This window comes from Pipra filicauda, unplaced genomic scaffold, assembly GCF_003945595.2.
Source record: "Pipra filicauda isolate LSUMZ 115617 unplaced genomic scaffold, ASM394559v2 scaffold24_size8852520_pilon, whole genome shotgun sequence".
Lineage (NCBI taxonomy): Eukaryota > Metazoa > Chordata > Aves > Passeriformes > Pipridae > Pipra > Pipra filicauda.
In genome coordinates, this window is record NW_024104365.1 from 7,987,383 (window position 1) to 8,006,986 (window position 19,604).

Below are 19,604 nucleotides of genomic sequence, written 5' to 3' on the forward strand. Positions count from 1 at the left end.
CTGACAGCTGTTCAGTTCTTGACCATCTCTCAGAAGCTCCAGCATTTCTGCTGGTTAGGCCTACCAGTGAGACAAGACAAATATGTAATGGATTTGCTGTATTCCCCGATGTTTCTATTTCCTCTCCTGCTCCAAGGCAGTGCTCACCTTCTCTTTGACAGTACCTATCCATCAAGGTATCCCTTCAGGATGCTGAAGCAGAACAATTGCAGCCACAGCCTGGAACAAGCTCAGCAATTGCAAAGGTGGGATAAATAAATACATGCAAATATTGCATGAGGAGCACTGAGAGGTGTAATCACCCTCAGAGGTTCAGCAGACTACTAAGGAGGCATTCAGTAATTCATGTGCATTCATCACATTTGAAAAACCACCAGCTCTCACACTGGATTCAGCAACTCACTGGATTCATAATATTGTGGGATGGATACAAGAGTGGAACATAATGGGAGCTGACAAGCTGGACAGGGCTCAGAAATCTACACGCAAACTAATGCCCAGAGCAAAAAGCAAAAATATAGAATAAAGTAAAAAATTCTGGCAGAAGGCTGGAGGGGCTCTAAACATAGCAGTGTGGGACACCTCCAATTATTTTTGACTGGCAAGTGGAGTCCACACTGGAAATTTTTTGCTACTTCAAGGCTTTCCTGACATAGCCTCTGTATTGTGTTGGGTGATTGTAATAAATAAATAGGCATGTGGTTTCCACTGGATGGGGTATGTTTAAACCACTGCAACCAGCAGTGACTTAAGATTACAGAGGAAGCTCTCCCCTCTCTCCTCCAGACTCCTCCACACACAGACAATATTCTCCCTGGGCAAGAGCAGTTCTGGCAATCATTTGACGTCTCACAGCCTGCCTAGTGCTGATCAACATTTCTGATGTGATCTGCAGGCACAAATCAGGCTCTGCTTTCCTGACCAAAAGGACATTCCCTGTCTCAGGGTTTTTTTGCTGGGGGTCCTGACATTTTCTGCAGCCTGAGGCCGAGAAGTCAGAGATGCTCAGAATGGAGGTTTAAGAAATGGGATATGTGAGGCTTGTTTTGCTATACAAATGTCAGGAAAAGGGGAAATTCAAGAGGATTGGTCTGGAGATGCACCTTGATGGAATATGAACCTCACATTTTAAAAGATTGCCTTAAACTAAATTTGGGTTGTTTTTTTTGGTTGTTTTTTCCATTTCTCTTTTTTCTGGATTTGAGTTTTTCTGTGCATGTTTGTTTGATGTCTGAGCTCATTCATTTTTCTCAGAAAGGAGCAGTACAAGAGCAGAGATGAGCGGAGGGTAGTTCCGAAATTGTATGTGTTTTTTTATGCTCAAACTATTGAAAAATGTAGTTTAGAATGAAGCCTATTACCTTGTTGGATGAAAGTAGAACTTGTCCTTCTCACTCACATGTAACATCCTTGATGTCTGAGCCGTGATGAGAGGCATGATGCCTAAATGATCAGCACTGGACATGATGCAAACATCCCTGTCTTCACTGTAGCAGCTCTTTGTAAAACCAGTAAAGGTGACTTCTGCCAGGGATTAAGAGAGGATCAAGCAAGAAAAACTGGTTGAAAGAGTGCCAGAACTAGAGATAAGAAAGGGTTTTTTTCTATGACATTATCTATGTTAGATTGCTCCCATACATATCTATACAAGTTATTTTTAAATCAGGCTAATAGAATTGTTCATAGATCTTCATGTGTCTTTAGAATGTTCCATAGTCAAGTTATATCTTAAGTTGACACAAACCAAAACATGCCCATAGGAAACGAAATCAAAGAAAATAGTAACTGACAAAGAAAAAAATAATCAAGAACAATTATTAAATTTTCATTTGAATTAGTAAGAACCAGTTTAATGACAACCTGCCTTGCATGGTTTTTCCACTTGCCAGAATTTAATATAAGATGAGCTGGGTCTGATGAAACCTGCTTGGCTCTGGCACTGAACTCTCGTGCAGCTACAAAATCCATATTTGGCCATCAGTTTTCTGTGGGACTCTGAGGACATCTGTCTCTATCTCTCTTATTCTTCAGTAAAAAGATGATAATGAATTTTCTTGCAAAAATAAGTAGCAGTGAGGAATAAAGGTATGAAAAAGAGTGATGTATTTAGATCCCACCACTGCAACCAGCTAAGTAGCTTCTGCTATATGTAAATATTACTCTGGGGACTGAAAAATTCACTTGAAAAGAAGATACAGGATACATAACTGACTTTCAACCCTCTTGTGCAATCCCTTATATCAATAAAGGTCACAACTGTGTCTGTGCAGCTGTAGTTATTATGTTCTATGAAAATTCTATACAAAGTGTGATATTCATTTTCTAGACTTGATGTCTTTATTTAGATAGAGGTAACTGTAGATCAGAGATGAATCAATTGGAAAAGCAGCACAGAAGGCAGGTATGTTTAAGGTAAAATATATACATCAGCACAGGACATAATTATCATAGAATCATAGAATCACAGAATGGTTTGGGTTGGAAAAGACCTTAAAGCTCATCTCGATTCAACCCCCTGCCATGTGCAGGGACACCTTCCACTATCCCAGATTGCTCCAAGCCCTGTCCAACCTGGTCTTGAACACTTCCAGGGGTGGGGCAGCCACAGCTTCTCTGGGCAACAATTATACTGCAGTAGATTCAGAAAGTGAAAAATACCCAATGATATTTTCTGTTAAACTGTATCAAATTGTAAAAATCTGTTGTCAGTTCCACTGAGGCTCCAATTTCTCCACCATGCCCATTTGTGGGAGTGTAAGGCTGCAATTTCAACGGGAAAAATGGAAGGAAAAACAGTGACAGAATAGTCTGGCCAGTGGACATGTAACACCAACCTTTCAGCTTCATGAGTCCCAGAACTTTTGGACAATGCCCAGTTTTGTGCCAAGGGTTCTCTGGCCTTCGGCTGGGAACAGTGGTAAACGTAGGCCACAAAATCCCAACACGGCCTCTCAGCGGGGAGCGTGGGGGTCGATCCTTGGCTGTTGGATCAGCTGAGTGAGGTTGGATCCTGTCTCTGAGGCAGTCAAAAGTTGAGCTTGTGGCAACAAACACCGACTTTCTAAGTTCTATGAATCTTCTCCCCGTGTGGCATTGCCTGGCAGAGAGACAGTGCACCACTGGCATGAGACCCACAGTGTTGTCCACCAGCACCATGTTTTCCATGATGACGCTGCTTCCAAGGTGAAACATGACACCGTAGTCATAATTCTTATAGGACAGAAAACCTGTGATTCTAGTACAGGTCTGAAATCCATCTTCCTGGTACAGATGAACACCGTGGAGATTTGAATGTGCCACATTTTCACTACAATATTCTCCATCTAGTGAACACTCTTGGCCCCTGATATGGAAGCCAATTCTTTCAGAACCTGCCACAGCATTGCCGCAGAGGGAGGCACCAATGGCAAGGTTCACCTTGATTCCAGCAACCCAGTGCAAGAAATCCACTGGCTGCCTGCTCAGAATAACAAGGTTCCTGATGAGAGAGTGATTTTTCCCTTCCAAATCAATGCCAGGTCCGACTGTATTGAATACCATGTTATCCTGCAACAAGATCCCATTGCTCATGACTGCTTTAATGCCAGTTCCACAGCTGCCATTAATGCTGGATGACACCACCGACGACTCTTGGGATGTATTCCTGAATTCAATGGCAGAAAGCTGAGGAGGCCCAAAGTTCAAAAATTCAATATTTAAAAGTTGAAGGACACCTGCAGTGAGATTAAACATAGCGAAATAAAAGCTTAAAAGACTACCTAAGAACTGGTAAGAAGGGGAAGCATTTTAACAGCACTCAGACTTATAATAACAGATACTTTGTCAGTGGGTTGTATTAATTGGTAATTGTTCATAAATACATACAAAGTCATAGTAAAACCCAACAAAACACAGAGCAACCCCTCCTAAAATATCTTCCATATTTATGAGTTATTAGTAGTACTAGTTTATATTTAGTATTAGTTAGTTTATATTATTATGTATGTAATATATAATAATATAGAGAGTATTGTATATAATATTATATTTTATATATTATGATATCTAGTGCATCATATTATTTAGTATTAGTTTCATACTTTGTGACAGTCACTGTTTGCTTAGAATTCCAGAGCACATGTTGTTGCACTGCACTTTCTTGGGCAGAATTGGACATTCTGGTTGCTCGGGACAAGTGAATCTCCACTACCTTCAAACTCTGTCCCACTGGAGCCTGTGAAATGTCCCACCATCATCCTCCCAGCACAAGGCACATCCGACTTGATCTGTATATTCCGTGTTAGGAGTCCAACCTCCGCAGCCAAAGGGATGCGTCTCCCGTCTTCCGTGTCATGGGAACGCCCTGGGGATTGTCGGGAGAGAAAATGTGATAAGTGTCTATCATACCTATAAACCAGAGCTTTGAGGGACATAAAGCCTGACAGCTCATGCACAGCTCCTCTGCAGAATCTGCACTGACATTCAGGTGTGTTTTTCCTCCAGCACAATCTACGTGCAGCAACACAAACCCAGAAAGGCCACCTGCCCATCAAATATTCACCGTGAGCTTATATTTTACCCAGATATATCATTTTTAGAAAAAGAAGGTGCTAAACCTTTTCCCTGCGGTGTGCAGGTGCCAAACCAATGAACAGACTCACACTTCATTTTTTTCAAATCTCTTTGTGCTGGAGTTACTCTTTAGCCCATTGCAGAGTTGATCTCTGTGAATTCTCCTTAGGATCAGAATAATGCCAATGCTAAAAAACTACTTGCTCATGTGTGTTTTCTAAAAGTCTTTCCAAAGACTTTTTTCAATGCCTTTCTAAATGAGACTTTTGCACAAGTTTATGCAGCTGTCTGGCTTGGATTAATCTCAGGTGACTCTAGACATCTGCGGATATGATTTAGTTATCCAACCTGGTTTTATGCACAATGGAGAGCAATAGGCAATTCTCAAGTGGAATTTGTTGTGTATTTTATACACCTGCTTTAGGGGTAGATGATATACAAGTGAGAAGGATGTATTTTATGTATTTTTCTGCTTAATTATCAAGGGAGCTGAGAGTGACTAACTCATGTGTGAATATTTATTGCGGGTATCTCCATTTGCCCAGGTGAATCCCAGTATTTACCTTGCTCATCATTCTCCCCTCAGTCCTATTTTTTTTAGCTATATATTACAATTGCTCAATGTGTATGCAATAATTTAACCTCATGATACATATATGACATCTCTATTAGCTAAGAAAATAGATTAAGAACAATTCTCTGTCCACAGGACTGACTAGCAGGTTTTGTCCTTCATGAAAAAAAAGGAAAGGCCATGTATAAACTAATGGAAATAGAGTCTAGAATTGCTATCCTTTGAACTGCATTTTTTGTTTGAAAAATGCAATTGTCATAAGAAACTGTGCCATGGAGGCTACTATTGACTAACACTGTGGATAATTGCAGAACAGGGTTCAGTTCCAAGTGAAGCTTTGATTACTGGCACAGCCATTTAAACACCAGGCATTTTACACATGGTATTTCTGAACCTTTTTATCCATCATCCTAATTTCTGATCCTACAAGCTTGAATAAAATCAATTTGAAAAAATACTGCTATGCACAGGAAAAATTCCCGTCTTGGAGCTCTGGAATCTGACCTCTTAATAAAATGCTTTTCCTTTTGTTAAATAGATGGTAATAAATTTACTTTATTAGCTGAAATAAAAGTAAATACATTATCAATACTGCATCCTTTTTTCCAAGTAAATATAGACACCATGCAGTCTACATGGGAAATTGAGCTATATACAGATTTTATGTTTATTTACATATTAGATTAAAAGTACATTGGTTTCATGCCATGGAATTGATAAATTTTTGCACTTGAAACTCCATGAATCTAATTATTTTGAAATTTGAAAAATGGGTTTATTTTAAAAAGATTTTTCAGTTTTTGACATACCATTGTGCAAAAGGCCTAAACCCCTCCATTTCTTTTTCCTTTACAATATCATTTACTTTCTTTCTCTGTTAAGCAGCTCAACTTGAAGCACCAGAAAGGTTTCCCAGATGATTCAGCACTCAATGAATTCCATTCACAGAAATTAATGTTAGAATCAGCTATTCTGTGCAAACTTGAACATCATGTTTTCAGTAAGAAACAGTAAGGAAAAAAATCACATGGAGAAAGAAATGAAGAAACCTTAAGCAAGTAGAATTGCCCTCAGTGAGATATGAAATGGAAAGTCAATGTTTCAGAAGAAAATTCAAATGGAAATTAAAATTCCTTACCAATGTGCCTGTGTAGAAGGTGTTCATGAATTCTTATACTGTGACCATGGACTTCTTTAAGTGTAACTAATTCAGCTTGGTGGGCTTCATAGGAGGAGGAGGTGATCACAATATCTCCACCATGATCCCAATCTACTTCATCCTCCACAAAAATCCTGTAACGTCAAGATAAAAATTTAATGTCATTATGAGAGTTATGCTCACAGATGTCCTAAAAAACGAACAAGTTTTGCCCAGGCAGATCTCAGAAAATAAAAATCCACAGGCTATGCTGGAGGAAAAAGCCCCTTCAGGGCTTTCTGCAAAAACAGATGTCTGAGATACGTGGGAGGAAATTAATCCTGAAACATCTATTTCACACCATTGATAACAACATGTACAGTTCCAGCACAGAATTTCAGGGCTCCAGTTGCCTCTCAAAGACACATCAGACCATTTTTGGTGCCATCAATAGTCTACAGAGCTGAAAGTCAGCTTTGGATTTAGACAACAACCATGTGTAGGGTTGTGTGGGTGTGTGCACTTGGCATTGAAGCTTCCACTGGAGTTGGTTGGTGCAGTCAGCAGTGGGTAGAAGGAAATCAACTCTCTGAATTGGGCACATGGAGCAGGATTTGATTCCCTAAGGAGGTACTCTTGTTGTCTGAGACATTCCAGGATATCTAAGACATCAGCTGCTGGATGCGATAGGACTTGTTCATGGAGCATTCCTGGAGACACAGGTACAAGCCATGAAGGGGACTTGAAGGCATCTCATATGAGCCCAAAGACATCTCACATAGGCCCAAAATCTCTGTTTAGGTACCCAAATTCTGCCCTTGGTAGTTGAATATCTTCTAGCCCCAGCACCTAAAACTTTGCTGGCTCTATTGGGAGCTGAAGTGCCTTTTTAAACATTGCACAGACACCTATGTTTATCTGTTTTAACCTTGAACTGAAGATCTCCCTTCATACTCTAAGTTATATTTATAGTTCAGGGGATTTTTAACCTCACATAAAGAAAATAAAATCACTTAATGAAAACAAAATGAATAATGATCAGTGTTTATCTATGTTTGATAAACATTTTGTCCCATTATAGGGTGACTGCTGGCCAGATGATGACCTAAACTCCTTGGGTAATTTTTGGGAAAATTCTGACTGAATTCAGAGGATTCAGTGAACTCAGAGAATGCCCCACATGCAGTCGAGTGACAGAAGTGCAGAGAGAAAGAAAAGTCCTGAGGGGATATTGCCAAGTTTTTCCAGAATCTCTTTCCACAACTTCTTTCAAAGATGAGTAGGCTCCAGGTGAGTAATTCCAGTTTTTGGTGCCTGCGAGCATTCAGAGGAGAAATCCACCAAAATTTAGGTCTCCTTTGTTGTTTAGAGGAAGCACTGGATATCTTCTGAAATAGCAGGAAAGTGCTGAGGTGACAGAGAATTGTGTATTGTTCAAGGACAAATGCACCGGCAAAGAGGAAGCAAAACCACACAAAGTAAAAATAATTGTGGCATGTAGTTGGGATTTTTGACAGTTCACATGCAACCCATACTAGAAGCTGAATCTTAAATCCGGTCCCAGGCACACACTCCAATAATAATTTATATCTTGTGGAACCAAGTGTAACTCTTCTGACTCTTGCATTTCAAAGAAGTTTAATAAGCGGTAAGCAAAAGAAAATATGGTTTGTAAGAGACGTATGGTTCTTGTAAGAAAAAAGAAATCTAAGATTTAAATCTATTGAAATACTCATTTCAGTTAAAAAATTTTCTTTTTTTTTTCTCCTTCTTTTTGAAACCATAAGTCCTTCCCTAACTCAAGTGCTGATTCATGCTGGAAATATATATACAGCAGCTTCTCTCTCTTCTTCAATAAAAAGCTACTTCCTCTAGCTTTCATTTTCTTTCAGCTTTCATATTCTATCACTGACTTGCCTATTTCCTGTATGTAACCACATTAATTCTTAGCTGGCTATCAGTAGGCTTTTAATGATAAATAGCTTTTTTCCCTTTACTTCAAGAATTGAAACAACTCGTTGTGCTCTATTTAGAGTGTATGAATGAACTCCAAACACTTGTATCTTAGAAGCTCATGATATTTCCTATAAAACCTCTGGGCAGCAGCCCAAGTCCAGCCTGGATCCGTTTCAGTGTTTAACTGGCAGACTTCAGTCAAGAATCTGCTTACTCTGAACTCTCATCTTAGTCAGGGAAAAAGAAGAATTTCCAGAGGGTGATTCTAACATTGGATGGTTTGAATCAGAGTCAGCAATACATCAGCTATACAGCAATCCTAAGCAATTAATCTACTCTAAACACTCAACTGAGTGAGTGCTAACACATGAATCCTACTGGTGAGCTCTTTGTGCTTCCACTGCCCAACTCTACAATCATTTTCCAAATAATTCCTTCCCTAAATGCTGATATTTCACTGCTACCCAGATGGGAACTCTTCCAACAAGGCTTTGTAAGGCCTGACTGATAGATTTTCTTTTTTTTTTGAATATCCATCTCTCAGTTTAAAATGAAGCACTTGGAAGAAATACAGCTTCAGGGAGAACTTCACAGGTGCCACCCCACTCAATGGTCAGTGTATGTACAGGAGAGATCCTTCTGCAGATGAGTTCTCAACTATTCACTAAATAAGTATCTGTGGCAACTCCACTTAACCTGCCCTAGGTGATAATTCTGGCCAAGCCTTCACACTGAAATCATAGGTAAGTGATGATGAAGATGAGTCTGCAGCAAGGGCTGTGGAAGTTTATGGATGGGCAGCATCAGGAGACAGAGAAAGTAGCATTTCAAAGCTATTTTTCCAAGGGTAAGTGAAAATTATTCTATACCTTGGGAGGCTCTGAGCCCAGACAGAAACCTTGTTCTGCAGGCTATACAGGCAGCTTTACATTCTTTCAACCAATTAACATTATTAAATATACAAAAAAACATTGACTCTAAGAGAAATTAAGATGTTCATCCAGAAACTACTTGGTAAAGGATTGACCTAAGATGCTGAAGATCAGTGTTCATATCCCAGTTTTGCTTAATTCAGAGATGAGATTTTAATGTAGGTCTCAAAACAAAATTAACATAATAATCCTCAAGATATTGGTCACTTTAGAATAAATCTTCTTATAAAAAAGAAATAGAAAGGAAGAGGGAGGGAGGGAGGAAGGAAGGAAGAAAGGAAATCTCAGCTTCATTCATCTCTAGAATTTTGATTTCTTTAAAATTAAAATTAATCTGTGTTGGAAGGACCTTAAAGATCATCTAGTTTCAACCTAGCCATCATGGCACAATTTTCTTGCAAGATGTAATATAGTTTTTCTTTTTCTATTTAGACATAGTTTAAACAGAGCCCATCACAAAGCAAAAGAATAGTACAACTCATAGGAACATTAACACAAGTCATAATAACATGAGCCAAAACTTAATATTTGAAAGCATATTTGGGCAAAATACCACCTTTCATTGCCAGGGGCAATGTTAGTTCCCAGATATGTCCAAGGCATCTTAGGATAAGCACTATAAATTTGCACCTGTCCATAAACCCCTGGAAAAAAGCAGAAGAAGGAGTTAAAAGGTCAAGGGAAAGACAGATTTGAGAAGAACTGAAGCAATAACTAAATATATGGAAACCTTTATATATATTAAAGTATGTTTCTATATTTTATGAAAAGTGTAATAACAGCACACAGCCTCCACTCGAAATACAAAGTGAACTAGCAATAAATCATTAATAAAGTAAAATGACCATCACATGTATAGGCAAGAAAGGGGATTGTACCACAGAAGTCTCATTGACTCAAATTAGAATTGCAGACAATGGTATTCATCATTAAAAAAAAATTATCTAAGAAAACAAATTAAGTAAAAATTGAGGAATGAAAGATATAAAAAATTACTCAGCTATTAATAATCTTTGTGATCTGTGAAAAACCCTTTTTTAATTTTTTTTTTTTTTTGAGGGGGAAAGGACCCAAAACCAGAGCAAAAATTCAAAATATAAAAATTTTTCCTGTAGATGACATATCTGAGAATATTAAATTACAGCTTAAAAAATGTGTGTGCCTCTGTTAGATGTTTACCTGTACAATATAGTAACAGGCTCAACAGTGGCAGATTTGACTATTCAGGCTAAGATAAGCTTCCTGTGGAAAGAGGAACTCAATGTTTCATACCAATATTCCCCGGGTGGACATTTATACCCTCCAGACGATCACAGTAAATCCCTTCAGATGCCCGAAGAAGGACCAGCAGCTTTAAATCCCTTTCTAGGGGATGTTGAAAAGAACCTGCAATAAAGACAGAACAGCATCAATCCACCACAGAGGCATCAATGGTTTTTGTAATGCTGAAAATGGGGGAACTAGGGGGAAATCTGTGTAAATCCAATTTTCAGCAAACATCTAAATGGCTGAATTAGCATTTCCTTTCTCAGCCTATTTTTGCCTTTTTGCTCCTTTACAATTTCACCAGTTCTCAGGTAATTTGTGTGGTAAGGATGGGAAAAATGTTTTTTCCCAGGCCAATGGAAGGATTGAGGGAAAAGAGCAGGGAAGAAGAAAATGGCCAAGCGGTTTTGGGGTGTGCGATGGTGATAATTCTGTACATTAAATTGTATTCCAATTTTGCCTTCATTTATTTCACCAAGGGTAGTTTACAGTTTCAGAAGAAAATGGCCTACCACTAAACAGATACTAAGGAGGAAAAAGTAGGACAGTTTTTGCCCTGGAGAAATGTATGCGGAGTCCAGTAAAGGAGTTCAGCGTTTCTTTAAAATTAGAGATTAAATCAATTATGCAACAGAAAACTGCAGCAGATGTAGAACTAAAAAATATATACATATCTGTACAAAATTAGCTGGCCTGTCATGTTCTTTTAATATTTAAAAATTACTAGTTTGGAAAAGAGATCTGATTTTGTATCCTAAAGAAACACTTTGCTTTAAGAGCATTTTTTTTTATTTAAGTGAAATCAATAAAACAATTCATTGTTCCCCACTAGCATCTGAGTGATATCTGAGGATATTTAAATTTTCTATGCAGCTTTTAAATGGGTAAAAGGCAAAGAGTACAAGACTTGCATGCTCCCCATCTAATATATCTCACACCAGTGAGCTCGTGTTTCTCTGGGAACATGGAGGGGATTATCTTACAGTGTCCATCATCCACCCAAGCCATCTTTAACTTTCTTGTTTAAACTCCCAAAACTGTGGTGTGAAGAGGAGAAAATCAGGAATTGGGCTTATCCAAATATGCTTTCACAAAACAGAACTAAGTGATACACACTTTGGTCACTGATGCCTGAGGTTAAACAAATACCCACCTAGAGCAGCAGCAGAGTTATGGAGTCACTTGTGTCTATTTTTATATGCATTTTTCCTGATTGTTTTCCTGCTTCACCCTCACAGCAAGTTGTGATTTAAAATATTCACCCTGAGCATACCTTTGCCAATCTTCAGGTCATCCATACCCCATGAGATAAAGTATTAGCTACACTGAAACCAAAAAAAGGCTCAAGAAAAATGTTTGGAGACCTTTACATCAATCTTACCATGTTATTCACAATTACAGTTTCCTAATGATGATGATGCTCCCTTAAAGTGAGGGATTAATATTAATTATAATTATAAATTGCTGTTGCTGGTTTTATTGGTTTTATTATTTTACTTCTGGTTACAAAACATTTACTATTCTACTTAAGTTGGTTAAAACCAGCCGTGTAATATATCCAATTCTCAGCTCAATTTTAATACCATTTTTAAATAGACTTCCAAACTTAACAATCACATACAAAGGATTGGAAATTGGAGTTCTATAGGACTGAACTGGAAGTTATTATTCCCTTAAAAGAATTACATCTACATTTAGTTAATTTATTTTTTTTTTAGTCCAAAAAAGCAAATATGTTAAGGAATGTTACCCTTGTCAAAAAAATAAGCACATCAAACAAAAATGCAATCAGAGTGAGAAAAAAAAGAAAATAAAAAAGGGAAGATAATATTCACAGAAATGTTTTAGTTTCTGGAAACTGTAAACGGTAAATGACACAAAAAAACACAGGAGTGGTCCATTAGTAGAAAAATTACACTTATTTTAAGTATATTTATAACAAAAATAGTCTTAATACTTGCTTATTGTCATTAATAGTTCCATGGTTTTAAATCAATGGATTTCAGTAACTTGAATGCAAGTGCTACTTAAGAGTTTACCCAGAAACTCATTGGACTATGAAGGAGGACTCTTCAGTAAGTTTGGGATCACTCTTGATGTCTCAGAGCCCTTGAAGAAAGCTAATATTGTGCCAATATTTCAAACAAAGATAAAAGTGAGAGCCCCAGGTAATTACAGGCCTGTCAACTTGACACTGATTCTAGGGGAAAAATAAATAAAAATGGAATGTCCAACTCTGAGCACCATTAATAAATCATTAAAGGTGGATGATATAATTAATGCCAATCAACCTGCTTTTGTAGAAAAAAGGGCCTGTGAAACTTCCCTGTTATCGCCTTCTAATGAGATTACAGGTTTAGTTGATAAAGATAATAGCTTTGATATAGTTTAATTGGCTTCTCCAAGGCTCTTGGCTTAGTAGCACAAAACTTTGTGATTAACACACTATGCTGGTACAGCACAAACATGGCACACACTAAATTACAGGCTGAGTGACTGGAATGGGGACATGGAATCAAACAGGTCTGGTCTTGCAAGCCCTGTGGCATATGACATTTTATTAGTCACCCAGAGTAGTGTGAAGATACTGAAAGTAAGCAGAGAGGCTGACACAAATTGGAGGAGAAGAAAAGAAAAATAAAGAGGTGGGACAGTAAACAACGAATAAGTTGAAAGTGAAGAATTAGGCAAGAAAGTGAATGCTATAAACGACCCTGCTTGAGTAGGGAGCTTGGACCAGATGACCCACAATTGTCCCTTCCAAACTTAATCATTCTGTGATTCTGTGGCGTTCAAAATAACGAGGCAACATGACCTCTCTGTGGATGGATGGAGAACAAAGAAATCAAAGGGAAAAGCTGAGTAAGGTCTAAGATAAAAACTTTGGCTTAGTCTAAATTCAACCCTGCAAACTGGCTCATGAAAATGAGGATATGAAAACAGTAGCTATGTCAGTTTACTCATAGGGAAACCCAAAATAATAAATCGAAAATAATTGAGTCACTGGTGCTGGATAAGTTTTATAACCTTGCAAAGTAACTGGCATATGAAATCATATGTAACAAGTAGCTTTCTTGAAACTACCAAGTTGCCATCAACACGGGAATCATGATCTCTGTACACATCAGTGAAGGATTTTGGTTTTAAGTGCCCACCTTTGAACTTTGGATGTGAAAACTTCAGGTTTCCTGTCCCCCTTTGCTGTGGTGAATGAGTCCTACATAAGACCACATCAAACTGTTGAGTAACCCATCCTGCACACGAGATGCAGGGAGCTGTATCCCGCTTCATATCCTACTACAACTGGAAGGCTCAACAATTTGATGAGCAACTTGGTTGCTCAGAAGGTGAGATAATAAGGCACTGCTGGCAGAGAACGAGAAAATAGGTAATTGCAATGTGGAAATTACTAGAAGCTGGTGGAAATGTCTAGTGAGATCTGCAGAAAAGGTCAAGAGACATTAAAGACAGTGCCAGGCCTTCCTCAAACACATATTCTTCCAATTGCACTACACAGTGCAAAAAATCCCACAAACATATATAATAATCCTATGTTAGGAAACAACCTGTGATGTTGATAAAGTCACCACTGATTCCATACTTTCCTGAAGTGTGAGGTGCATCTGCCTGGATTGCAGTACAGATCTGTTTGCACAATGGTTGCGGCTGGTTCCTAATCCTTAATCAGGTCTAACATCTGGAGAGGAGAAAACTTACTGTGTGAAAATATGTGGGAAAAAAAGGAGAACAGAAATAGAAATGTGGTTTTTTCTGTCCAGATTTTCACTTATTCTGGACTGCAGTCTGGATCAAGTTTGCTGTTGAGTTTCAAAAGCATTTTCCATTGTTTTTGTATTTCAGTTTTATTCCAGATGTTCTTTCTGACAGATTTTTGCTGTGTTGTTTTGTTTTGTTTGTTTGTTTTTTCATAGCAAAACCCATTCGATTCTTCCCTAGAACAGTGGATGTTTCCTCCCTTTTAGCCTTCTCTTTTTTTCACAACATAACACTCTGTAACAGCCGTTGTACATAAGAGCAAGGAAATCTCTGAGATAAGATCTCCTCCCTCCCGTTGGCAAATAGACTTTGCTAAGTATCTTGCTGTGTCCATCTTCAATACCAGCTCTCTGTTTCCTGAATCCAAAACTTCTTGGGCACTATGTACCCAGCTATTTTGAAAACTGTGACATACTGTCACCAGGAAGTGCGAAGAGATTTTACTCATGGCCAATACACAGCTGGATAGTCACCTACTGTTGGTTCTTCTGGAACTTCCTTCAGTCAGGTGTTCAGCCTGCATTCTGCAAAGAAGCCTGGAAAAGCATCCTGAAAACAAGGAGACCTCACTTGGTCGCCTCTTACAAGTAGTGCTGCCCAACAAAAAGAAAAATTCAGAGACAGTAAACTGTGGAGTAGGAACCAGTACCAGCCAGAAGTGGGAGATGAATGTCCAAGGAATAAGCAGTGAGATGCGTAGGATGGCGTCTGAGAGTCCTAGTGCACTCCAAATCCTCTCTGTGAGGATACCACAGGGGTCAATGAAAGAACAGTGGCTTTTTAAGCAGAAGCTGGAGGCTTCTGCTGGTGGAACATCTGATTGTACCCAAAATGATAGAAAATCCTTATAGTTTGGTAAGTGAACCATTATTTCCCGGGAGATTCACATACCTACATTTAATTTTCTTGATACAGATGTTTCCAATGGAGATTTGCTCTAGAAACCTGTCTGAAACAGTCCCACTGACTGCAGGGGCTCCACTGGCTGTATTGGTTAGATCTCTACTGGAACAGCAGCTCACATGATGATGTCCACATGTTACATCTAAATTTGTGTGTCCTAAACTTGTGAATTAAATCCCTTCCCTAGATGATATGATCAGTTAAAAGAAACCAAGTGACTTGGAAAGGGTAAAAGCCAAAATCCTAGAGGCTGAGCTATTAATTTAAGGGGATTCAGATGATGCAATCAGCTTTTCAAACAACTTTTTTTTTTTTTTGTTATCAGAGATGAAAAATTGCTTTAAACACACAAGCAGTGTTCTATCTTCATACAAGCTGAACAGCTGTGCAGGGGTGATACGTGACTGCAGGATGGGACTCGGCTCACACATAAAGAAGGTGGGTCCCACAGAACTAGAGAAGTTGAAAAAGACATTAAATTGGTGAAACTCACTGGTGCCCTAATTGTTGTTACAATTCTGAGCATTAATCAATACTAACACATGGCCATTTCATGAAATACAGTGATTTACCCTTTGGGAAGTCAATAAGGGGGTTCTTCCTAGAAAAGAAGCTGAGTATATGTGTTAGAGCTCTTACCACAAGCAAGATAAGAGGCATCAGAATTGTCTGGGGTTTCATCTCCAGACAATCAAGCTATGAGCTAATGATAACCTTAGGCTTCTTGCCTCCAATGAGTGACATGACTGACAAGCAGCCATCACGAGATATGTGAAAAAAAGAATGTGACAAGTTGAAACTAAAACAGAGAAATTCAATCCTATCTGTATAATTACTTGGCAATTTCTACTGTAAAAAGCAAAACCAGCCTGCCAGCAAAGAGCAGCTGAGTGCAGTGGAGATCAGGATAAGTCCAGAAGATCAATTTGTGCCAAGAGAAGTTCAGTGTTTTCTTCAGCTTTATGGAGAGCTGAGGGGTTTGTTCAGCAGTGGAACAGGACACCTTCTGCACATATCATCTATGTTTTAGTGCCTATGGTTTAAAATGAATGGTATCATCCTAGCTGAGAATGGAAAACAACTCTGAGATGTCGAGCTCAAAATTGCTTATCTTATTCTGACACAGGTGTGCTAATGACATTTAGCAAATCTCTTAATCTCTCTGAACCTCAAACTCTCCTTAATCAAACTGGAAAAATAGCCAGGGTTTTTGGTTTGTTTTTTTTTTTACAGCACGATAACACAGAGAAATAGAAGTAAAAGCTGTTACTAAAATTTTATTGCAAATATCACCATCAAATAAAAGACTTTGAAGGTTTAAGTCAAAGAGAGAAGCTCCTTATCTGAGAGCTTGGTCTACTAGAGTAGAAGTAATCAGAAAATCTTCCTGAATCCAAGAACGATGAAAGCCTAGGAACACTCAGAGAAATTACTGTGGGGATAGATCCACATATTTTACTTTGGGTTTTCCAAGGGGTCTGATAGAATTCTTTATCTTTAATCATCTCACACCTCCCAGTGATTCTGTTGATCATAATTCCCACTGGATTGTGATCATTACATGAAAGAGGAAAGTGATGATTGACCCTGCAAAGTCAAAAGTGTTGCAAGAATCGTGATCTCCCAGCTAATACTGTACTTTCTCATCCCAGTTTGCCTGTAAATTATTGTTTCAATAAAACTAGTGAGGATCTTGTGTTTCTTAAATTCCAATTTTAAACTGATTTTTTCATTTGTTATATATTTCTCATCACCACTCAGTCCCTACGTACTTATAGTCTTAATTTAACCTTCTGACTTTATTTTTTTCCCTGCAGATAAGATGCCAAGAGCTCTGGAAGACACCAAAGTCCAAATAAGATGTATTTCTAAACTTATCATTTTTCTCTAGCAGTTTAAATGAAAAAAAAAAAAGTACTTGGGCTCTACCAGAAAGCCTTTATTCCAGGCCATGGAATCAAAAGTAATAGCACATGGCCAAAGATTGCTACACTGAAAACAGGGCATGGAGAAATTACACAACAGGCAGGACCTGGGGATTTGGCTCATGTGATGCCAACCTGAGATCCTGCTCAGGCAACGCTGAATGTTGATGTCCACATCTATTAAATCTGTTTACTAAACTGTCTCATTATCTGTTTTGTGTCAGGATTTCTTTAGGGTGTGGTGGAGTTGGACAGATGGGCTTCAAAACCCTTCCTTCAGGCATGGAACAGGCAGGATTGGACAGATGGGCTCCAAGACGTTACCTTAAGGCCCCGAACACAGGGGAAGAGAAAGAAGAAGGGGAGGGAAAAAAAAACCACACGCACTCCCAGCTCTACAAGCAAGCAGAGAAACCAGTATAAGATGTGGGAACCTTGCAGAGTCTCTACCCACCATCATCTGAAACAGCTGAAACAAGGATAGCTCTCCAAAAGATGCTGGACTATGACTCAACAGCTGCAAATACCTGCTTGGCTTTTAATATCATTACTACTCACAGATGTGCTGGAGGGGAGTTTGTGCAGCAAAGTGCCTCAATGTTTTTTTAATAAGTGTTTTTAGCAATGAACACATGCTTTTTCTTAAAACCAATATGAACCCATATTTAAAGTGCAAAGGAGCGTAAGTAAGAAATGACTGACACTCTTTTAAGTATACATGTATATTTTAACCTCACAGATTAAGCTTTCCAACCTTTTTTTTCCAAAGAAAAGCACAAGACAGCAAAATAACTTTTTTGGCCAGGACTGTATTAACTAAACAGTCCCTTGAGATTAACAACAAACAAATATTGGAGCAGACTTCCTCAGGAGGTGATTACACAAACAAATTCTCTTTTTAAAGTTCATGAAACCAATCTTGGGAAAGGTCAAGCAATGATCAACAATGTGATCCCAGCATCCTAAGGATTCCTGCAAGTAAATATAATGCCTGCCTTTAGGAACCTTAATATTTAAAGTCAATTATGTGAGTAACTACTTCTGAATGGAAAAACACTGATCCTGTCCATTGCAAATAATGTGGAACAGCTCCAGTGACTCTGGGGACTCTGAAAACCACAAGAAGTAGGGACAGGGTGGTATCTTTCTGGGATCCTGGTGCTCATCTGCACAGAGGGATGAGAGACACAAATGTGCTGAATCCAGCTGTTTCATGCCAGAGTGTGTGATTTCCAAGCATTCTGGGGATTCTCCATGACTCTTTTTACGTTGATTTTAAATATTTTTGTGTCACAAAAAGTGTCCTACTAATGCCCACAGACACCAGGCACTGCCTGAACACCAGGGTAGGTCCTGCCCTGAGGAATTACTGTCTCATAAACCAACCCCCAGGTAGTAGGGAGGACTTCTACACGTAGCAGATAAAATCTCTGCCACAGTGAAAACAGGAGTGAGGTGAAGACTGCAGTATTTGTAATGTGTTGCTATTAATAGGTAATTAGCTCCAGTGGATAATCGTCGTGCTTAATGTGGATTTTGGGTGTCTGCATTGCAGATATCCAGATATCTACAGGGCATCAGGTTGGACAGCATGCTCACAGCAACACTCTACGGTCTTTCTTCACACTTTTTTTTCCTATCAATAGCAGAAATAAACCCCAGGCATCCAGAAAAACAGCTGTTCTTCACTTACCCACTCTCAGAGCACCCCCGAGCACGACGACACAGGCAACACTCAGGACATTGCTGGAGTTGCTGGGGAACTCGAGGGTCCCCAGGATGTAGAGTCCTCTCAGAGGGGGAAGAGCTGTATCCACCAGGATGGTCCGGTCTGAGGAGCAAAGCAGAGGGCTGTTAAGGTCAATGGCAGCCTACCAACAGTACTAGCCAAAAAGTGTAGCATGGTGGTGAAAAATGTCAGCTTGGCTTCAGTTTTGTTTTATTTAAGTTGGTTTTCATAGAATCATATAATGGCCTGGGTTGGAAGGGACCTAAAAGATCATCTTATTCCAAGCTTCCTGCCATGAACAGGAACACCTTCCACTAGACCAGGCTTCTCAGAGCTCTATACAGTCTGGTTTCAGAATATTTCTAGGTAGGAGGCAGCCACAACTTCTCTGGACAACCTGTGCCAGTGCCTCACAGTAAAAATATTTCTTCCTAATATTCAATCTAAATGGCTTCTTTCAGTTTGAAGCCATTCCCACTTGTCCTGTCATTCCAGACCCTTGTAAACAGCCTTTCTCCATCTTTCTTGTTGTTGCCTTTAGGTTCTCAAAGGCTGCAATTGGGTCACCCCAAAGCCTTCTCTTCTCCAGGCTGAACAATCCCAATTCTCTCAGCCTTTCCTCATAGCAGAGGTGCTCCATCCCTTTAATCAACTTATTAGCCTCCTCTGGACAGGCTGATTAGAACTGCCAGAGCAGGGCTTATGGGTTTGTAGCATCCACAACCAGAGCTTCATCTACAGCTGAGGTTCCATGGGGTGACTGTGATCTCACCAATGAATAAATAATCATATTTACAGTGACATTGTTGCATGCTTAAGTGTCATCATATGATTCTTGAACCTTTAAAAATTA

The 19,604-nt window shown here is 39.0% G+C and overlaps 1 protein-coding gene across 1 annotated transcript in view; it reads right to left on the minus strand.

The window, feature by feature from the left end:
• Window positions 1-19,604, minus strand: part of PKHD1 (PKHD1 ciliary IPT domain containing fibrocystin/polyductin) — a 253,982-nt gene that overhangs the window by 70,653 nt on the left and 163,725 nt on the right. Inside the window, exons 51-57 of the mRNA XM_027738336.2 lie at window positions 18,716-18,853; window positions 10,424-10,537; window positions 9,708-9,795; window positions 6,264-6,418; window positions 4,190-4,342; window positions 2,835-3,713; window positions 1,362-1,524 (exon numbers count right to left, since the gene is read on the minus strand). Coding sequence (XP_027594137.2) covers window positions 1,362-1,524; window positions 2,835-3,713; window positions 4,190-4,342; window positions 6,264-6,418; window positions 9,708-9,795; window positions 10,424-10,537; window positions 18,716-18,853 — 1,690 coding nt within the window. The remainder of the gene's footprint in view (window positions 1-1,361; window positions 1,525-2,834; window positions 3,714-4,189; window positions 4,343-6,263; window positions 6,419-9,707; window positions 9,796-10,423; window positions 10,538-18,715; window positions 18,854-19,604) is intronic.